Consider the following 22,731-nt stretch of genomic DNA (forward strand, 5'->3'; position numbering starts at 1 on the left):
CTCACGTCTACAGGTCTCTTCCTGTGGTACGGTAATTTGTAGAACCCTCGTCCTCAATTGTATCCTCCATGATTGGCTGTCCGTGGTGAAATGGGCTGGACATCCTCATTTCCAAAACAATAAAATTGAAATTCTTCGGCTCTTGCGCAGTTTGCTTGCTGCAGATCAATCCCGAATGCTGAATATTATTTGCAAATGGTCAGTAAAATTCCGTAGATCCTGGAATAATACAGTTTTCAACTACTTTCTCAGTTTACATTTACCAATTTATGACCTATATAATATTTCTACTGAAGAGTTTAAGCTGTCTAAAGTATGTCTGTTATCCTTAGACCATTCTGATTGGTTACATGGGCTCTGGAACGATACGGGCCAGGTAAATGGTAATAAGTAGTAGACATAGTAGAACCCTATGTCAGTTTATTGATGAACAGATGTCAGCGCAGTATATTAAGTAAGTTTCGCTGCGGCTCACTGCAATTAGAAATAGAATTGGGAAGATTCACCCGCCCCCAAAACACCGCTTATTGAACGTATGTGTAAATTCTGTAATTGCAATGCTGTTGAGGATGAAATACACTTTTTTGCTGGATGTTCTCTCTACACAGATTTACGCTATGATTTATGGAATTTAGCTTCTCAATCAACTCCAAACTTTATACAGATGTCCGCTGCCGATCAGACCGTGTTCTTTATGCGGAACAATAGGGTGGTTAGACCCCTAGCCGCGCTTCTTCATCACATGTATCAGCGAAGACTTAACCGTCTTTCGTCTCTACCAACTTAGTTCAATGTATTTTATTTCTTAGTATCAGAATGTTCTCCTTTCAACTTTTGACCCTGCACTGGTGATAACTCATTTTTATGTATATGTATGTACTGTGATATTTCTCATTTTTACTCATATGTATGTGACGTCTTGCGTGTCTCGTAGGCCATAATGGCCGGACACTGTACACACTATTTGTGTACTTTTATTGTCATTGTTGCACAGTGTGTGACACGTAAATAGTCGTACTAGAGACGTTTAATGTCAAATCACAAAAAAGCATTTGAATAGCAACAAGAGTTTGCCACTAACGTGGCTATATCCCCCGCCCCTGTTGCAGAAATAATGACATAATTAAATCTAAACAAACCCTAACCTTTTTTAACCGAGGTGGAACTTGTCATGGAAATTGTGAAAAAAAGAAGAGTTTGGAACCTAAGTCCATCTTGTTGCCATGGAAACGTAAAAAATAAAAATTTCTAAAAGTTCTAAATAGCAAAAGGCACCAGTTCAGCATGTACCTGACAGATCTGCAAAGTTTGATGAAGAACGGACGGACGGAGCCCGTTTCTATATCCCCCGCCAACTTTGTTGGGCGGGGGATAATAACATTTAACAGGATCATGTATTCTCTTAACACCATCGCAAAACACCATGTAGAAGCCACAACAGTACTCATATTTTCCAATAAAATCACATCTAAAATGAGACATCAGCAAGTACATATAATAAAATGTGTATTAACATTTTTCGTCAGGAAATCAAAAAGTTATCTCCTTGTTACCACCTCCAGGTTCAGCTAGACATGGGTACCCCTTTGGTCAAAAGTTTGTTCCCCCTCTAATGAGTGTGACACGCGTTGCACACGGGTATCACACGCGTGGCGGACGGGTTCCACACGAGTGAACAACGGGGTGCACACGGGTTGCGTAACGCGTTGCCCGTGCGTGTAAGGGGAATGAACTCCTTGGCAGTAGTCTACTTGGGAGTCGGATTCTAGATAACGTGTGACCGCTATTTGGCTGAGATAATGCCGATTTAACGATAATTTTAACTCACTGATTAATTGTCACAGTTAGAAACGTATGAAACGTGAGCAAATTAATTGATATTATCTGAGTATAATTAAGTATGTATTACTTCCACATACACAGGACAATAAGCTTTAGGCAACCAATCGTTAATTTACAAATACTCATGCATACTAGTAAGCTGCTGAGCAAAATAAAGTATACACCCATGTTGGTGATGTATACCGGTATCAAGTGCAGATGCAGCATTTTTAAAAGGATGATTTTACTGCCTACAACATACTACATTTGGTTTTCAAAAGGGTGGGGGTGGCAGCTAGTGATTGAACTACGAGTAAAATAATATATAGTGCTGTCCTGGCCAGATTTGAACTGTAATCTTTCCAGAATGGTTTTGTACAAGAGCTAGAGCTACATCTGCTCTTGGTATGTGAATGCCTCATTAATGATGAGTAGCTTTCCACAAAACAGGGTTGGTGGCCTGGTGCTTGATGCATTCACTTGTTTTGCCATGATTGGTATCCATGAAAGAAAAAGGTAGTCAGATTCACTGACTTGGTTGATGCATGTCATCAGATCCCAATGGCATAGATCAATGCTCATGATGTCAGTCACTGGACTGTTTGGTCCAGACTCGATTATTTACAGACCTCTGTCATACAGCTGGGATATTGCTGAGTGTGGTGTTAAACAACAAACAAACAAAACAAACATGTTTGAATTACATTATGATCACATTCAATGAAAAGTAGGATCTTGACAGGTAAGATGACAATCCATATAAAACAAACGTCTGGATTTATGAACTGAGACATTTTATTGACATGAAAATACCACAGATGTATTGATTCTGTATGTAAAAAGAGAGTTGACATGATTGTGATGCTCATCACTGCTGGTAAACAGTGCTCAACAACTTTACCCTCAATACAACTCCAGTCTATAACTTCATGAAAACAAATGGACAAAAATCGTCACCGTTTTTTATTACTTGTTTGTAATCTTTAAAAAGATAATCATTTTATGCCTACAAATCCAGATATGCTATAGATCTCTTGATAAAGGACAAAGAAATAGAAAACTTGACATATTTCATAAGGACACAGGTTGAGTAATCTGAGACATTTGAGAAACCTAAAGTATCAAACTTCCCAATGCTTTTCATGGTACATCACAGGATATCATACTATCAAATCATGGACAATAATACCATATTCATGGAAAATTTAGAGTGAGTGAGTTGGGTTTAATCCAGTTACATCATGTTGTGTCAGCTTACTGTGGAGGAAAGCCCAAACTGATGCAGGTCTCAGACGTTTACCACTTTGGTGAAACCTACCAGCACAGGTATTCTGCTGACAAACCTAGAAACATAAACGACTTGAACAAGGATTTGAACCCATGAACTAGGTTTTCTGGAGTGTAAAAGGACCACAACTCTGCACAGTGAATTGCAGTGCCTCAGACGACCAGGCCACCTGTGCCACCGGAATATTTTGAATAATTTCCTAGGATTTGACATTTGTCCAATGGCACTATGTGCCATGCATGCTTTGAAACATTGTCACATTAAATATGTAGAAGAATATTCATAACTGACTACGGATGGAAATGTATAAACTGGCAAAACATAAAGTGACTTATATAAGCATAAAATATGGAATATATTAAATCTCTTGAATATCAGAAAGCATAATTAAAATAAACAAAAAGTACTGAATAAATATATATAACATAAGAAAAACATTTTCAGATGCATCAACATAACATACAATAGAGAACATTGGCTAAGAGATGGCCTCATCTTCTACCCACACCAGGAGCTACCTGCTGTGTCCTTTATACACTATGAGACTGAGTTAAAGAGAGAGAATCTTTGGATGTCAACTTCTTTATTATGAGACACCCAACATCTTGGAGTGTTTGTTTGTCCTTCATGAAGGATGAAGGAGTAAGCATATACTACGAAACGTTGTGTTCCTCTGTTTGATTAGCTTTCTAGAAGTTGGTGAGTAAAAAGGAAAACGTACAACTTCATGGGCAACAACTTCTGGTTAATAGAATGTAGCGAAGGTTTGATATAGATTCTTACACTGTTATCAAGCTGGAGTGACTACAACCAAGTGAAGAGCTGTATATATGCTTGATATGTTGTTATAAGCAGTAATAATTCAATAACAATGTTGTGTTTCTCATAATAATGAAGTTGACATAAAGTCTCTCTCTTATGTGTATCACTTCTAAATGCCCTTCAATGACTTGAGGCTTAGTTTGTTGCTATGAAGCATTTTCATTGACCATAAAAGTAAACACATCTCACCTGCATGTAAATTTGTTCTCTTTTTCTTTCCATCAGTATAAACAGAATGCTTGAGAATGAAAAGTTTACTTGTGATTTTATCTTTATTCAAACAGATTTACATTCTGAAACTGATGGTATGTTTCTGACTGCTAGTTTGACAAATGACTCCTAGAACACTAAAGTTCTACACAGAATGCATTTTTGTAGACAGTTTTAGTACCATTATGGAGATCAGTACAACACTGTCCATCTCCTTGTAATAGATTTAGCATTAGACAGTACTTTATCAGGATATACATACAGTTGCAAGAACAAAGGGCGAACTGAAGCCTAGCCCTGCTGTTCGCACAACTATCAACTTTGAAATGGAGTCCTCTATCTGTCTCAGAGTACAGGTAATGCTTGAGTATCACTAATACCAGATATCTGTATAAAATTACTAGTTCAAGCAAATGGCACTTTCAACTTCCACTCAACATTGCTGAAGGAACATGAACTGCCATGGCATCTGTAAATCTCCAGGTGCCCAGCTTGAGTGGCACCCTTCAATAAAGTGTATTGCAGGTCCAGTACAACTAAACCCGGTTGTTGCATAAAGTGTGTTTTAGTTGGAGTACAATCAAATCTTGAAAATGAACTCACTACAATACACTCTATACAACATCAGGACTATAATAAGTGTATAACACCTGACACACACACACTCACCAGTGACTTTTGCTGTGCCCTTATCATGATTAGTGATAAATAACAGCTGAAGTTTGACATCACCATGAATGATGCACGATGCACACTCAACAGTTTCACTTCATCTGATACTGTGTCAGTGAACTCGTAGCCAACAACCCTCACTTTAGAACATTGAAAAACAAGTGGAATACTACATACATACAGAGATGCATCTGATCATAAAAGTTTTCTTCAACATATAAATTAAAATACTTATCACAGACAGCTATAGTTTGTACATGATATGAGTTGAACAACACCTACTCATATTCACACATGTCCTAGACTGACAATTCATTTACAAATTCATAATGCTTTGGATGTAATGAATGCTCTTGCCTGGTTGAAGGAGGGATATCAAGGACTAAAATACTAAAGACACCAGAAAGAATATTTCAAAAATGATATTTGATATGAAACAACATAGAAGATACATTGATCAGTACTCTCCAAATAGTCAGGAGAACTTGCTCCTTCTTTATAAACTCTATCAACAAAATGATAAATTGTGCTGAAAACCAAATGAAAATTGTTTGAAACAGCTCAGGGAAAGTAGCTCAGCTTTATGGTAGTGACTCATATATAGCTTCTTCATGATAGATCTATCATATCCCAATTGCATGGATCGATGCTCATGACGTCAATCACTGGACTGTCTGGTCTCAACTCGATTATTTACAGTCCGCCATCATATAGCTGGAATATTGCTGAGTGCGGCATTAAACAACAAAACAAACAAAAAACAAAAAAACACATGATAGATCTTCCATCAACCTAATGATCAAGGTTTCTGCATAAAGGAGTCAATGAATCATGACATCAATGCATACGTTACATCATATAGGTGCATGCACTATTACAGCAATACCATGGCAGCCATGAATGCATACCAGTGGTCGATAGTGTCACAATACATTGTAACTAACACACCAACTCAAACAGGTCAGTTGATTCAAAGTCACAGGACACAGAAGCATAAATAAATTAATTAAGACATGATTGGATCTAGTTACACAGGTTATGACAGATACTAGAGTGAAGGACAATCAAGGGACATACATATAACTTAGTGGAGTATTGGTCAGTTAATGACAGTGCAATGAGATCATTCACTTTATTGAATTTGTACATTTGAAATGTAACCATCATTTCATCGTATGTGAAAATCAGGTGATGAAATATACTAATCGATGAACAGGTAGGAAAATATTATGTCCAACAAGTATCTGTGATTCTGGGAGGCATATACTGACATGTGAAATGACTCATTGCAAGAAGCAAGTAAAATTACAGTGTATTCTGGGGGACAATTTAAGAAATATAATGTTAGCAATCAGGCTAAAAAAAAATAGTCTTGGTTCTCAGGCACCACCCGCATCATCATTAAGTCTGACACATGTTTCGTTTTTATTTCCATTTCCAAAAAAAACATCTCCGCGTTGTGAGATAAAATCAAAGCTCATTGTATGCATGTATTATGCACACACTGGTGGTCCAATGGTAGTCCAATGGTCGTCCAGTATTTTACTCATTAAGGAATACTTTTATGTAGGGTGCCTTTTCCCAGGTTGATGGTACACAACTGTTTATTTGGTTACATACCAGTTTGAATAACAAAAAAACAACCCAAAAACGCCCAACCACTCTATATTTTCAAAAGCCATTGCCTGAGAACAAATTCTTTTATTTTTTTACGCCTTAAGTAATAGGACAACAACTGCTTCTCAAGTAGTGGCTTTCTGAACATTGGGGCACGTGGACAATCTTTGTTAATCATAAAACAGTGTGCCTAAGGCACAGACATTATCACTTTATTATTCAGAAACAGAATGGCTTTTTGCAAAGGAACTTTACCATGTTCTTTTACATTTATATCTCAGATTTATGAGTGTTAGTATTTATATCAAGCATTAGGTGGGATAGTGTATACCTGAATAAAATAGAATCCAATACTGAGAAATATATTTTGATTTTTACAACATTGAAAGTGTCAGATATAATGTTTGAAATTTACTTGTGATATAGAACAAGTTTGATAACCTATCCTTTCAGCATGTTTAGAGTATCAATGAGATATCTTTGATTTCTGCAACAAAACAGTTAAAACATTCACAACAAAAGCATCAATGTCTACACAAAAGTCACTCCAACCTGACCAAAATGAAGAAACTCAAAATGATGAATGCTATTAAGATTAAAATTTCAGTACAAATAACAGTTGCTCAGAATTTCACAAAATATAAACTAATCAGACTTCAAAGCAAATACACTGACTGTCATATAAAAATACTGCTTAACTGTGTAGATCGACTAACTGAAGAATATTTTCACAACAGGAAGCCATACAAGCTCCAGCTAATGCATACACGTTATATCAAACCCATAATTCCCGGCAAGGTTTCCCATGTGTGTGTACCGATGATTTCCACATAACATCAACTGTGGAATGCCGGTATACTTGGACATGTTCAACAAAGACCCTGTTCCTAGCTTTACATCAACGTATCCGTCAGAGATAAAAGACAAAACATAAACAAATGTTATTCGTGTATAAAATACAGAGGTAAATGTTTTTTTTCTGAGCAAATATCTACATGGTAATAATGTATATAAATATATACATGTCACATGTAGTAAAACATACACAAATTAACAAACAACACAGTATTGCTGGAAGCTGTGAGTTACTGATTGGGAAAATCTGAAAGGCGAAGATTACCTTTCTTATCCATCTCTAAACAATGTGGTTTTCAAAAAATAAAGGCTATGATTTCCTCCACGAGTCCATTCCATCATTACTGTTTGTAGCGGTTTGTATATCTGAGATATATTTTACTACACCATGAATGATAATGCTGTCACATTATGAGTGTTATAACTATCCTAGTACATGTCCACAGTTTGTGCCATATCTACGTTTATACTATATATACTAGGTGTAATGCATGATGCATGTGTAGTATTCATAGATTTACTGCATGAAGGATTTGTTGAAGTCATTCACCACTCGCATATATTCGCATGTGGTATACATAGATTTACTGCATGAAGTATGTATAGTATTCATATATTTACTGCATGTGGTATACATAGATTTACTGCATGAAGTATGTATAGCATTCATAGATTTACTGCACAGGGTATACATAGATTTACTGCATGTGGTATTCATATATTTACTGCATGTGGTATACATAGATTTACTGCATGAAGTATGTATAATATTCACAGATTTACTGAACGTGGTATACATAGATTTACTGCATGATGTATGTGTAGTATTCCTAGATTTACTGCATGTGGTATTCATAGATTTACTGCCTGTGGTATTCATACAGTTACTGCAAGTGGTATACATAGATTTACTGCATGAAGTATGTATAGTATTCATACATTTACTGCATGTGGTATACATAGATTTACTGCATGATGAATGTCAAGCACATCCTAGATTTACTGCATGTGGTATTCATACATTTACTGTATGTGGTATACATAGATTTACTGCATGAAACATGTTTAGTATTCATAGATTTACTGTATGTGGCATTCGAAGGAATTCAGTGGTGGACTGTACATATACAGGGATCAGTTATACCTGTCATACAAGGTTGCACAGTTTAAGGTCTCTGAAATAGCATACAGAACTCAATAAGCTATACAAGCATGGGATATACATAAATTTACTGCATGAAATATGTATAGTATTGATGTGGTGTTCATAGATTTACTGCATAAAAATTTATGAGTAGTATTCATAGATTTACTGCCTGTGGTATACCTGTACATAGATTTACTGCATGTGGTATACATAGATTTACTGCCTGTGGTATACATAGATTTACTGCATGTGGTATACATAGATTTACTGCATGTGGTATACATAGATTTACCGCATGTGGTATACATAGATTTACTGCATGTGGTATACACAGATTTACTGCATGTGGTATACATAGATTTACTGCATGTGGTGGTATACATAGATTCACTGCATAAAGTATGTGTAATATTCAAAGTCTTAGTGCATTTAGCATACATAAATTTACAGAATTGAACTCCACAAGTTTTACCAGCATTTCAAGTATGTGTCACTGAAGAATACAATTCTAACACTTGTTGACTGTACATATATATATACAGTTGTAAAGAATATGTTACAAAGGGATGGACTTATCATGTATTCAGACATTTCTTTCGCACTACAGAATGCTGCACACTATACTGTACAGCCCAACATCAAATCTCATGATTCCATGTTTTCATTCAAGCAAATCTAATCCATGACTATAACCCTTATTTGTAAGTCCATAACACAAGTAGTCAGTGAAATGAGTTTCGTCTGTTATGATAACTAAATAAAACAGTAACCCATTTTCAGCAAATCTCAGAAATGTCAAATATATAAAACACACTAAGTTGATAAACTACACAATGGCTCAATTCCACAGAGGGGTGCCTGTGCCCTGTCTCATCCAATCAGTTGCAACAGTTTTTTTTAAGTTAATAAGGCAATACCAGCCAAATATGGCTGAGATGAACCACCTTTAACAGAAGGGTCACAGATGTTCAGAAAGCATCTCTCAAAACACTCATCAATGATATACTTTATCACCATCATACACGATATAGGAATTCACTGTGGTTTTGAAAAAGAAATTACATCTGGTCTCTGGATTTGATCGAAAGGGCAGGTTATGATTATGTGTTGATGATAATGATTGGCTTTTGATTACATCACTATAATATGTAGGATGTCTGATATTGCTTCCTGCTGATCTAAGTCAGCATCTTGTAGTTTCACATTGCTACACAACCATATTGAGGTATTCTTTGGAGATCACATGTGATAATTACTAAATATGGAGCTTAATGCTTTCATGTGGAAATACCAGTAATGTATTTCATGATCAACAATGAGTGTTTCAAGAAATCATTAATAAGTAACAAAATGATAAACAAATCAAATATATTATATATAAAAATCAATTGCAAATGATGCTCCTCTTTGAAAGGAAAAAGATATTTCTAAACACATAGACCTAAAACAGAATGTTGCTTTCACAAAAGTAAAGTTTTACAGGAAAGATTTGACTCTTATAACAGTTTAACAAATGTAGTTTTATCTAAATTGAGTGGAAACTTATCTAAATTGAGTGGAAACTTCATCATCATTGTCCTGCATTTAACAGATGAGTTTCTTACTGTTGCTGGTTGTCTGTAAAGGAATGGACAAAACTAAAGACACTGTTCATTGACATTAAAAGGTCATGACAGAGAAGATGATCTTTAGAAGCATCACAGCCATAACAGTTGGTGAAACTGCTCTTCATAGAAAAACCCATACATAGACTACAACTCCACATAACTCCTATGAGTGAACATGTAGTTCCACTACATGAGAGTGGGTGAGTGAGATGGGTTTAACACTGCAGTAAACAGTATTTCAGTGGTATTGTGGTGCCATAGATGACTGGGCCACCTTGCCCCCTGTGGTATCAGAGACTCAGAGCTGATGGTGATGATGGTAATGCTACTTCCCCAAATTTTGTTTCAACTATTCTTTGAAGATTGAACTTATTGAAGGATATGACAAATAGCCTGCTAATGTCTGCCTTCCACAACAGTTAGATTTGCTTTGAATATATTTAAGTACCAGGTTTCCTATTACTTCTACAGAGTAGAGTACAGAGAATGAGAAGACCTGACATGCATTCACCATCCTTCCAGTAATGGTAACAGTACAGGTCTGGCTCAAAACTTATGTCCCCCATACCATTGATAAATGAAATCCTGGTACGTCTCTATTGTACAGAGCAATGAGTGGATCTGTTGTGTGTCTTGTCATTGATTTAGGGCTATACTAACACTATTCCTAAAGCAACTGACTCATTATGAATCCCCATCACACTGGAAGGTAAGCGATCCTGATTTCTGTTTTACAGACCAGTTAGTGTATCTGTTGCACCCCTTCAGTGCTCTTAGTCCTCACGAACACAGCTATGTCCTCAACATCTTGAACCCACACTATTCTCTGCTAAAGATGTCACTGATGGAACTCCTTATTTGGCTCCTCAAAGACAGAGAGAGGGTCCTCTTCATGTCTTGCTTGTCACCAGAGCCAGAAGACAATAAATACATGTAATATTGATCTGAATCACCGTACCAACGTCTGTTGAAAAAAACCATTCTTCCTTTCCCAATGCACATCCATATCTTTCCTGACACCAGAAAAACATGATGTTATCTACTTTCTTGATGACATTAGAAGTTTCATTATGATCACAGAAGGAGACCCTACAGTAGCAGAAGTGGATCCTTTCCCATTTAAAATTCCTGTTCCTGCTCACAAGGAGAACCTATGGTTGCAAGAGTATATCCCCTTCCCCATTCAGGAGTCCTGTTCCTGCTCACAAGGAGAATCTATGGTTGCAAGAGTGTATCCCCTTCCCCATTCAGGAGTCCTGTTCCTGCTCACAAGGAGAACCTATGGTTGCAAGAGTGTATCCCCTTTCCCATTTCCCATTCAGAAGTCCTGTTCCTGGTCAGGAGATACTACAGCTGCAGGAGTATTTCATTTTCCATTCAGAATTCCTGTTCCTGCTCAGTAGACCCTATGGTTGCGAGAATGTATCCTTTCCCATTCAGAAGTCCTGTTCCTGGTCTGAAGATGCCACAGTTGCATGGGTGTATCCTTTCCCATTCAGAATCCTGTCCCTGTTCATGAGGAGAGATCATTGATGTCAGATCTCTTATGTCAGTGACTGCCATATCCGTTTAAACACCCCTAGAAAGTATACTTCTTATCATCTGTCCCCTTGTTCTTCACTAAGGGCAGATCTGGGGTTGTTCTACTGTCACAGTCTAATGATGAAGATAATGATGATGATAATGATGATAGTGATGACATCAATGACGATGGTCGTGAAGATGACAGTAATATCCCTCACATCCAAGTCCTTCTAAGAAAGGCTGTAGAGTGGAAATGGTGTAGTAGTTGGGAAACATTTATCACTCTCTTTCTATAAACATTAACACATTTGTCCATTGTCTATCCAGTGTTTATCAGGAGAGATCGGTGGAAAGAGTCTATGATTAGGTAAGACAGTCTCCCTTCACTGGCACCCTGTAACACCTAGTGGATCATGTTCACAGCCTTACACATGACATACACCCTGAGCTACACCATCCCAAATCCTTGATTGCCTTCATTGATGGCTAGGAGCAGCGATCGGTGGAAGTTTTCAATACTGTCGTAATCAGGCAAACACAGTTGGTTGAAACTGCAAAAACAAAACAGAGAACAAGTTTAAATTCATTCAATGTCATTTAGACATACTGTCATTTCTGTGAACTAGCAACTCAAAAGGACCAATAAGATATGTTTGTTATACCTAACATTTGTTTTCTATTGGAAACAGTTTATATAATTGAATCATGAGAAAATAAACAAATGGTTGAACTATGATGAGTATGTTTTGTGAACAAAAATACATGTGTTTTGTAAATCAAAGGCAGATACAGCATTTTATAAGGAAGGGGTCCTCTCTCAGTCAATTCTACTGCCTACAACATCCTACATTTGGTTTACAAAAGGGGGACTGGTCTGGACCCCCTGGATCCGCCGATAAATGAAAGAAGGGCATGATGTAAACAATCAATCAAAACCATGAGGGCAAGTTAACGTCCAATGAGCAAGGTCTCATAGTGTTAACTCTAATCCTCATCAATCAGTTATTATAACCAGGCTACTGGGGATCTGCACTGGAATCACTATGTGGATTGTAACACATAGAAACATATGTAACGAATAGTTTATGACTTCCACAGATAGAAGAGGTGTAACCCACCATGTGTGCGCTGTTGGAAGTGTATTGTAGGTTGGAGATGAGCTCAGCTGGATATTGGGGTTGAGTTCACCAAAACCTCCAGCAGGCAGCTGGGAACAGCCGGTTGTGAATTGTAACAGCCTCGCCATCTGTTCCTCGGTGAAGCTTGCAACGATTGTCCAGAACCACTCCAGTACCTGAGGGAGAATGGTCAGGGTGACAACAGTCTCATCACTACGTCTAGAGGAGGTATATAACAAGTGGGGAACATTGCTACTTATGAGTAGTAACCATAAACCATTAATGCGAGGATGTACTGTAAGATACAGTAACAGTACTACTAAAATATCAAACAGTCCATACATCGTCTCCATGGAGACATGGCAATGAGGACCATCAACAGCCTCAATATTGTTACTTACCAACTTCTAAAAATGCTTATCAAACAGTCAAATGAATACTAGTACCTCAGATACACTAGAACATGAAGCCATTAACAACTGCCATAACGAAAGCACCACCTGAGTGTGAAATATCCTAAACACCAACTGCCTACCTTGGTGAATGCTGCACTCACACCCACAACAGTATGACGTAGTTTGAAGTCAGCAACACTGTAGTTGCCTGTACCACACATCAGCAACTGAAACAGATCAAAGTATTGGCATCAATGGTATTCCTGGGTACTGGGAACTTTAAGTAATTTCAAACAGGAATTTACCTCAGTCTATCAATTTTCAAGTCCAAGGGATTCTTAGTTATAGTTCTGTTTGTTTGTTTGTTTGTTTGTTTTTCTGTTTGTTGTTTAACACCGCATTCTGCAATATTGCAGCTATATGACGGCAGTCTGTAAATAATCAAGTCTGGACCAGACAATCCAGTGATTGATATCATGTGCATTGATCCACGCAAATGAGTTACAATGACATGCATTAACCAAGTCAGCGAGTCTGACCACCCAATCCCATTAGTCGCCTCTTACGACAAGCATACTCGCCAGGAAGTATGGGTTGCTGAAGGCCTATTCTAATCCAGATCTTCACATGTCAGTTATAATTCTGTGATCCTAGACATGAACATGGGGTTCCCTGGCGTTTTACTTGATTTCCAAAAACCATTCTGATATATTATTGCTCATGCTCAGACGTTTTAAGCCTATTCAAGATGGGGGCTTCAATGTTAGATTGAAGAAAATCAATTTTGCATTTCTTACCAGAATAGGGATGTCAATTATATTTATCACTGCAATCTATTATTTCCATTACTTATAGGAGCATATATTCATAACTCTACCATTTTTAGATTCCATATTGTGTGTCAATTTGTCTATTTTCAGTTGAAATTTAAATTGAATCTCTTATGTGAGTATCAAGTTCTATCTTAGAATATTAATAACAGAAACATGTTCATCTAAATCATTTATTTGTTTTTGTGTTCCAGTCACTAACAAATGTTAACACTTTCAGCCCAAAAAGTGTCACCTCAAGTTCGTTTTCATCAAAGATGCTGAGCAAGTTGTCAGGGATAAGCTCATTGAGCCCCTTCAGGAATGCATCCACCGCTTCCTTGACTGCCCCGGTCAGTCGGAACTGAGCAAGCAGATCAAGATACCGAAGTTTGTTCTTGTTCGTCACCTTAACACGGCTGCCATTAGTTACCAGGTCCACTGTCTGCAACAACAGATCAAACTTGTACCATAAGCAACAAAACACTTTCCACATTCATCAGAAATCTCTACTAAAAGCTGATAGTACAATTTCAATCATAGTAGTGAGACAGGGAGAAAAGGTGAGCATATCTTGCCCCACTGGTGGCACCCAACACAAACACATGCAAAGGCAAGTCAATCGTTCGTCCGAAAAACATGGGAATACAAGGTAAAAAGGAAAAACGGGAATTGCATCAGACATCATTTTTGTCACTGATGCGTCATTGAGCCCAACACAGCACTGGTACAAGTTTTCTCGTTTTGAGAGAGATTTGGATCCCTAGCTATAGGAGTGTATCGGACAGAGCTGACTATTGAAGCATCTGTCAGACTCCTCCCCAAACTCCTCACCTTGACCAGCTGGCCTGTTGATGAGTACTCCTCCTCACAGAAGGTGAGGTCCATGTCATTAATATCATGCTCCTCAATGTACTGGATCTTCGTCTTGAACAACTCAGGGTCGTCTGTTTCAAAGTACTGAAAAGGTAATGGGTAATGGTAAAAGTAGGCCATTATTTAACAGGGGTGGTCAGGTAGCATAGTGGTTAAAGCGTTCGCTCATCACACCGAAGACCTGAGTTTGATTCCCGACATGGGTACAATGTGTGAAGCCCATTTCTGGTGTCCCCCGCCGTGATATTGCTGGAATATTGCTAAAAGTGGCGTAAAATCAAACTCACTCACTCACTCACCATTATTTAACTACCAAATAAGATGATAATGATAACAGTCCATTTGTATGGAGGGGAGATGCTGTAAAAAAAAGTAAATAATTTGTCCCAAGAGGAAGTAAAAATGAAAAATTGTTTGCTGGATGTTCTTAAAGTATTTCTACAATTGTTTAACTCCCTCATTTCTCAAAGAAAAATCCCCATCACCCTTCAAAACAGGATTTCTCGGGGCCCATTCTACCTCTGAACCCGGGAAATGATGATCCTGAACTGACCTTGTAGTTGACCCTGAGGCCAATGAGCTGAGCCAGAAATGAGCGTGAGAACCTGGCCTTCACCAGCTGTCTGTAAGGTCGACCTAGCGATGACTCATAAAGGCACTTGCCCACCACCTTCCCAGCAAACTCATAGTACTTGAGCTTCCGATCTGTTTGCCTCTTATGGTTGGGATGTACCTGAAAAAGTTGCAAATGTACCTAAAAAACAGCACAACAACAGTGATCTTCAACAGCATCATCACAACAACAACAGTAATTATCAACAGCAGCACAACCTTAAGAAAGAAAGTTCCATTTTGACATCTTAAGGTCAAGTGATACTTCAGGTCCTCCAGAATGTTAGTATGACTTGATGATGACCTTTAACTGGACAGATCAAACTGACTACAAAATATCACAGGTACCACTTTTCCTAGGCAGAAACAAGAGATGTAAAACTCACAAGCCCCTGACTGTCATCTGTGAACCTTGTGAAGAGACCGGCACCACTCGGGTCAAACAGTTCTGTGCACAGAAGCTCAAACCATTCCCTCCGCAATCCACCCCAGTCCAGGCCTGTAAACATGTAAGCACTGACTGTAAGTTACTTCGGTGGTTATAGTACATGCTGACACCAACAGACACAAGAATATTTTAAGAGGTAATTTTTATGGGTTGTTTTAAGTTTGTTGCATTTTGAAATTGTAGTTTCCTCCAAAACAAATTGATCCTTATTACCCTTAAGACTTTCAAAGGCATTTAGAAATTGGGATGATGTTTAATCACCTGATGAAGGAGCAAGTAGTAGCTCTGAAACGTCATACAAAGAATAAAAGAAGTTCCTATCCATAAGAAAGACTCATGTATTCCTACTTACCCTCTTCACCAATGAAGTTTATTTCAAACCGCTTACACCAGTCACTCAAATCGAAATGTTTTGTTGCCTTGTATGACTGAAGTGAAACAAAGCAGTTGGCTAAAGGGAGACAACATCACAAGAAATTTGACCTGATTTTAAACTCTACCAAGAAATGTTTCCTCTACATATCTGCCAGAGTGTACAATACAAGAAAGATTAATTGAACCTGGTTTGATGCATATACCCTTGTTCCACATACAAATGCCTGACTATTCAAGGTCCCTGGTTCTCCCAGGACAAGTACCATCTGTCAAACTTTCCGAGCTCTGTAGCCTTATGTTACTGATCCTATGAATGTTTTATTTTATGGCGCAGTCAGCAATATTCAGCTATATCATGCATCTTGTCCAGACAAACCAGTGGTTGACATTATGTGCAACACTGCATGCTGTCCTGGTTTGTTGCCATGCAATTGAGTGAGTGAGTTGGGTTTAACGCCGCTCTTTTAACAGTATTCCAGTTACATCACAGCATGTCAGCTTTAATGTGGGAGGAAAGCCCTAAGTGATGCAGGTATCAGACGTTTACCACTTCGGTGAAACCCACGAGCACAGGTATGGTGCTGACAAACCTAGAAACATAATCGGGGCGAACTGGGATTCGAACCCACAATCATAGGTTTCTGGCGTGCCCAAGGGACGCAACTCTGCACAGCGATTTGCGGCACCTTAGAAAACTGGGCCACCCGTGCCCCCGCCATGCAATTGAACAAGTCACCGAGCCAGCCAAACCAATCCAAATTATTGGCCTCTCATGACAAGCAACAGAGGACTGGAGACCCATTAGGGGTCCTTATCACTTCTTATAACAGATATCTGGTAATGGGCACCCATGCTGCCAGGAATGGTGTAATGCAAATATGCAAGATTACTCACACTATGTAGGAGTCTTGACCTGTCTATCTTGATAGGGAGACACGCATGAACACGCTTATTGTGCAGTTGTCGAACCTCGTGATTAAAGAACGTCTGCTTGTCCAGAAACGTCTCTGATCCACCTAGTAAAAGATTTACAATGTTTAGATCTGTGTAGATTATCCTCAGTTTTGTCAGCTGTTATCATAAGGATAGGGTAGCAGGGATTGATTCTGCCCAGAGTCACTGCTGATTTTGATCAAAGAAAAGATCTACATGAATAATTACTAAAACAAACACAATGTTTCAACCTAACATTCCGGGATCAACAGTTTATTCTTAAATGCAAAATGTGTAACCTGGAATCCAACCAGTTCCTCTTTTAGATGAGGTTTGGAAATGTCAGCCTTTGAAATTCAAGCTAATCTTCTAGCCCAGATTACTGAATTGTGCTGAGAACAAGTAAAACTTCAATGACGATAGTCCTCATAGACTAGCAGCATTCCAGAGTTATAGTTCTGAACCAGTTGTCAATTGGTAAATTTGGCAACAAAAAAATCATTTTTAAGGCTGAATGTCCAAGAAGGAAAACATCTAACCTGAAAGATATTTAGTGAGTGAGTTCTGTTTAACACCAGTTTGAACACTATTCCACAGAGCTCCAGATTTTAATTTTTGAGTTTTTACTCGAAGGTTTCTATTTTAATTAGGTTATTACATTATTCATTGGGTAACCAATATTTTTTCACTCATCTATTCATCAGTCTATTGGCTTTTTGCCAAAATGAGTAGGCATTTTGAGATTTAAAAAAAAATGAAATAATGTTTTATATTTATATAACGGTTCTAAATAAAGGCTTGACAGGGAAAGTAAATCAGTTCGTAATTGTGTTTCGGAAATTAGCTCCGTTGTTCACATGCTGAAAAAGCTTCATTGGGTATTTGCGCATGATGTTTTCAAACAATTGAGTTTTGAATAGTTTTGAGGGGTATTTTACGCAAATACATAACTTATCTGTAGCTCTGTTTCCAGTTTATATAATGGTTGGAGGAAAGCCCAGAGGGATATCATAAGACATTTACACATAAGACCATATACTGTAATATATTACTTATTGCATTTTCATCCCTGAATACCTCACTACAAACTACCCCACCTCACATCATCTTGTTGTCCCAAAGTTCCTACAGCCAAAGACAAAGTGTTCCCCTCTCTTTTACTTACAATTACACCAAAAACAAACAAACAGTCACACTTCATGTGATGTCCACTGACAGATGCTGCCTCACATAATCTAAACATTTGTATCAAAATAAAATAACTATATTGGGGCCTTAGGTACCTATATTTTTCAGGAGATAGTTAGTGAATGTTGCTGCGATGATGTTCCTGTCCTTGGCCACCAGGACGATGGGAGGCTGAGCACCATCGTCTATGGTAAACACAGGTGCCTCATACTGGTTATTGAAACCATTGAAGTGGAACTGAAAACATAATGGGAATGTTCATCAAAATGTGCATTGTTTGTTTGTTTGTTTGTTTAATGCCGCACTCAGCAATATTCCAGCTATATGATGGCGGTCTGTAAATAATCGAGTCTGGACCAGACAATCCAGTGATTGATAACATGAGCATTGATCCACGCTATTGGGATCGATGACATGCATCAACCAAGTCAGCGAGCCTGACCACCCGATCATGTTAGTCGCCTCTTACGACAAACATAGTCGCCTTTTATGGCAAGCATGGGTTGTTGAAGACCTGCTCTATCCTGGATCTTCACAGGTCTAAAAATGTTCATTGAATGTGATCTCGGAAACCTTGAGCAAATATTGACAACAGAACCATGACCGTCTGTCATTACCACAAGCTAAGACTTTCACTTAATCTCCTAAATCAGATTGTACAGGGAACAAAATAACTGTACAAAGTAGAGCCACAAGGCTCTGTAGCTCACCTGATATTTCTGACACATTATAGACACCATTGCTGTGATCACCCATGCAAAGTTTCAGTTTCCTAGTCCTTTTCATTTCAGAGGAGATGTTAAAAATGTTACAGTTAAGAGCGAGGACAGACAACGCACCACGACATGACTTCACTTAACTCTCAGTCAGGTGAGCTTAAAGTGTTAGAAAACATGGTTAATAGCTTGCGAGTGTGGTATTGCACTGTCTTGGCAATATTCAAGACATAATTGTACCCATAACAGCAATTGAGCTCTGATGAAGAACCCATTAATACTAAATATATTTTACAAAAGGAACACCTGATTTCACTCTTACCTTAGTTGATGGGCAGACCCTGAAGGCGTAGAGCTTTTTCCCTATGATTTTCAAATAAAACTCCTTAAGTGTTAATTGCTGAAATACAAAAGTACAATAAATCATTGATGAGACTAAATAGGGGAAAGTTAGTCAAGTACTGAGATTGTCAAAGTCTAAACTGAGTGATTTTTTAAATGATACCTAAAACTGACCATTATTGTTTTTAACACAATGCCACCAATTTATTCCTTAAAGAAATCTGGTAAAGGAGTAAGGATGACTAACTTAATAATGTATTTAGGAGACATTTGAGCGTTTCGGGGGAATTGTCACAACAAACTAATTATTAGTTTGTGTATAGGCTGCTAGACCTGAGGAGGGGATGAGTATAGGTTGCTAGGGCTGAGAAGGGGATGAGTATAGGGTGATAGAGCTGAGAAGGGGATGAGTAGATGGTGCAAGAGCTGAGGAAGGCATGAGTACAGGTTGCTAGAGCTGAAGAGGGGATGAGTATAGGTTGCTAGGGCCGAGAAGGGGATGAGTATAGGCTGATAGAGCTGTGGAGGCAATGAGTATGGGCTGCAAGAGCTGAGAAGGGGATGAGTATAGGCTGCAAGAGCTGAGAAGGGTGAGTGAGTGAGTGAGTATGGTTTTACGCCGCTTTTAGCAATATTCCAGCAATATCACGGCGGGGGACACCAGAAATGGGCTTCACACATTGTACCCATGTCGGGAATCGAACCCGGGTCTTCGGCGTGACGAGCGAACGCTTTAACCACTAGGCTACCCGACCGCCCCAGCTGAGCAGGGGATGAGTATAGGCTGCTGGAGCTGAAGAGGAGATGAGTATAGGCTGCTAGAGTTGAGGGGGGATGAGTATAGGTTACCTCTAAATTCAGTAAGAAGGACTGGATCATCCAAAACAGATATTTGTAAACTGAAATTCCAGCAATCAAGTACTATGTTATGGCCTGAGGTTGTCCTACCTTTGGTGAAATATAGACATAGACCTTTTTAGCCTTGTCTAGCTTCTCGTGGTTGCAGGATATGAGCCGAGCTTCGTACCACATGTTGTGACTCTTCTTTGCCAGGTTTTTGTGTACATGGGTTGTCTCCTCATCTGTGCACAGAAAATAGGTCGAGTTGACATCTGCAGTCTGATAGACTGGCCTACTGTTTAATTTGTGAGGTTCTTATCAAACACCTGTTTCGTTTTTGCATTGTGGATTGATCATTACAAACTTACTTATCTTTTTGTTTTATGTTTTTTCCCAAAATGCCAAGAATCAGGAGGCAAAATAGATATATAAAAAATCAAATATCCTTCCATTCATTTATCACATGGGCTTAACGCCACTTTGGACAGTATTTCAGTTATATCACAACATGGGAGGTAAGTCCGAATTGATTCAGGTTCAAGATGAAACTCACAAGTTTAATTATGGTGCTGACAAAATAAGAATGTTAATCAGATTGAATCTGGGATTCGAACCTACGATCATCTTATTCTGGCACAAAGACAGGAAACACGATTACAGAGTCAATCACAACCAACAATAACAATAACTCAAATTTGTAAACCATGAGAAAGTATCTTGGGTAAAGCTGAATAAAAGTACCAGATACTTACAATTTAAAACTAAAATATTGAATTCTCCATTTTTTAACTTGACATCTCCATATGACACTGTTGCTTGGTAACAACCAGCTTTCTCCATTGTAATGTGCATAGTAAGTCGCTTCTCATTGGGGTCGTATATTATCTGGGTTGCTGGAACATACTTGACATGGCTTCCAGCCTGGAATGAAAAATATAGTGATGATATTATGAAAGTTGACCAATAGACACTGTAGGTAGATAATATATCAACAGCTGCTAACATCATCTCAATCAGTGAATGGAGTATAGTAGGCTGACCAGTGGGTGGGGGAGATGTCACTGTATGGATGAGTGAGGGGAGGAGTGGTTGAGTGAGTAAGTGGGTGACTGTATGTATGAGTTAGTAGGTGAACAGAAGGATGAGAGAGTGGATCAGTAGGTGACAGGATGGATGAGTAGGTGAACAGAAGGATGGAAGAGTGGATCGGTGGGTGACAAGAAGGATGTGAGAGTGGATTGGTGGGTGACAGGATGGATGAGTAGGTGACAAGAAGGATGAGAGGGTGGATCGGTGGGTGACAGGATGGATGAGTGAGGAGGTGATCAGAAGGATGAGAGAATGGATCAGTGGGTGACAGGATGGATGAGTAGGTGACAAGAAGGATGAGAGAGTGGATCAGTGGGTGATAGGATGGATGAGTAGGTGACAAGAAGGATGAGAGAGTGGATCGGTGGGTGACAGGATAGATGAGAAGGTGACAAGGATGAGAGAGTGGATCGGTGGGTGACAGGATGGATGAGTAGGTGACAAGAAGGATGAGAGAGTGGATCGGTGGGTGACAGGATGGATGAGTAGGTGACAAGAAGGATGAGAGAGTGGATCGATAGGTGACTGGATGGATGAGTAGGTGACAAGAAGGATGAGAGAGTGGATCGGTGGGTGACAGGATGGATGAGTAGGTGAACAGAAGGATGAGAGAGTGGATCGGTGGGTGACAGGATCGATGAGTAGGAGACAAGAAGGATAAAAGAGCGGATCGGTGGGTGACAGAATGGATGAGTAGGTGAACAGAAGGATGAGAGAGTGGATCGGTGGGTGACAGGATGGATGAGTAGGTGACAAGAAGGATGAGAGAGTGGATCAGTGGGTGACAAGATGGAGGAGTAGGTGACAAGAAGGATGAGAGAGTGGATCGGTGGGTGACAGGATGGATGATTAGGTGACAAGAAGGATGAGAGAGTGGATCGGTGGGTGACAGGATGGATGAGTAGGTGACAAGAAGGATGAGAGAGTGGATCGGTGGGTGACAGGATGGATGAGTAGGTGACAAGAAGGATGAGAGAGTGGATCGGTGGGTGACAGGATGGATGAGTAGGTGACAAGAAGGATGAGAGAGTGGATCGATGGGTGACAGGATGGATGAGTAGGTGACAAGAAGGATGAGAGAGTGGATCGGTGGGTGACAGGATGGATGAGTAGGTGACAAGAAGGATGAGAGAGTGGATCGGTGGGTGACAGGATGGATGAGTAGGTGACAAGAAGGATGAGAGAGTGGATCAGTGGGTGACAGGATGGTGAGTGACTGGTTGGATGAGTGACTGTAGATATGTGTGTGGTAAGTTGGTGAGCAAGATAAGCAAGTGGGTGAGTGGGTGACTAGATAGATGAGTGAGTAGGTGACTTGATGGATGGAGGAGAGGCTGGATGAGTGAGTGAGTGTGGGTGGTTGGGTGTATGAGTGGGTGTGTAGATGTGTGACTGAGTGAGTGACTGGGTTACTGGTTGAGTGTCAG

General features: G+C 39.1%; 1 protein-coding gene across 2 annotated transcripts in view; it reads right to left on the reverse strand.

Moving 5' to 3' along the window:
- Positions 1-2,598: 2,598 nt before the first annotated feature.
- LOC124137041 (apoptosis-resistant E3 ubiquitin protein ligase 1-like) overlaps positions 2,599-22,731 on the reverse strand; it is a 125,627-nt gene continuing 105,494 nt past the window's right edge. For both annotated transcript variants that reach the window (XM_046503144.2, XM_046503145.2), the window contains 13 exons: positions 20,968-21,136; positions 20,324-20,457; positions 19,356-19,433; positions 18,413-18,554; positions 17,091-17,212; positions 16,174-16,249; positions 15,760-15,872; positions 15,315-15,494; positions 14,720-14,845; positions 14,142-14,330; positions 13,217-13,303; positions 12,682-12,857; positions 2,599-12,114 (listed from right to left, as the gene is read on the reverse strand). In XM_046503144.2, the coding sequence (XP_046359100.1) occupies positions 12,012-12,114; positions 12,682-12,857; positions 13,217-13,303; positions 14,142-14,330; positions 14,720-14,845; positions 15,315-15,494; positions 15,760-15,872; positions 16,174-16,249; positions 17,091-17,212; positions 18,413-18,554; positions 19,356-19,433; positions 20,324-20,457; positions 20,968-21,136 (1,695 nt within the window). In that variant the 3' untranslated portion in view covers positions 2,599-12,011. The remainder of the gene's footprint in view (positions 12,115-12,681; positions 12,858-13,216; positions 13,304-14,141; positions 14,331-14,719; positions 14,846-15,314; positions 15,495-15,759; positions 15,873-16,173; positions 16,250-17,090; positions 17,213-18,412; positions 18,555-19,355; positions 19,434-20,323; positions 20,458-20,967; positions 21,137-22,731) is intronic.

The sequence above is a fragment of the Haliotis rufescens genome, unplaced genomic scaffold (assembly GCF_023055435.1).
Source record: "Haliotis rufescens isolate VD_foot unplaced genomic scaffold, xgHalRufe1.0.p SCAF_3, whole genome shotgun sequence".
Lineage (NCBI taxonomy): Eukaryota > Metazoa > Mollusca > Gastropoda > Lepetellida > Haliotidae > Haliotis > Haliotis rufescens.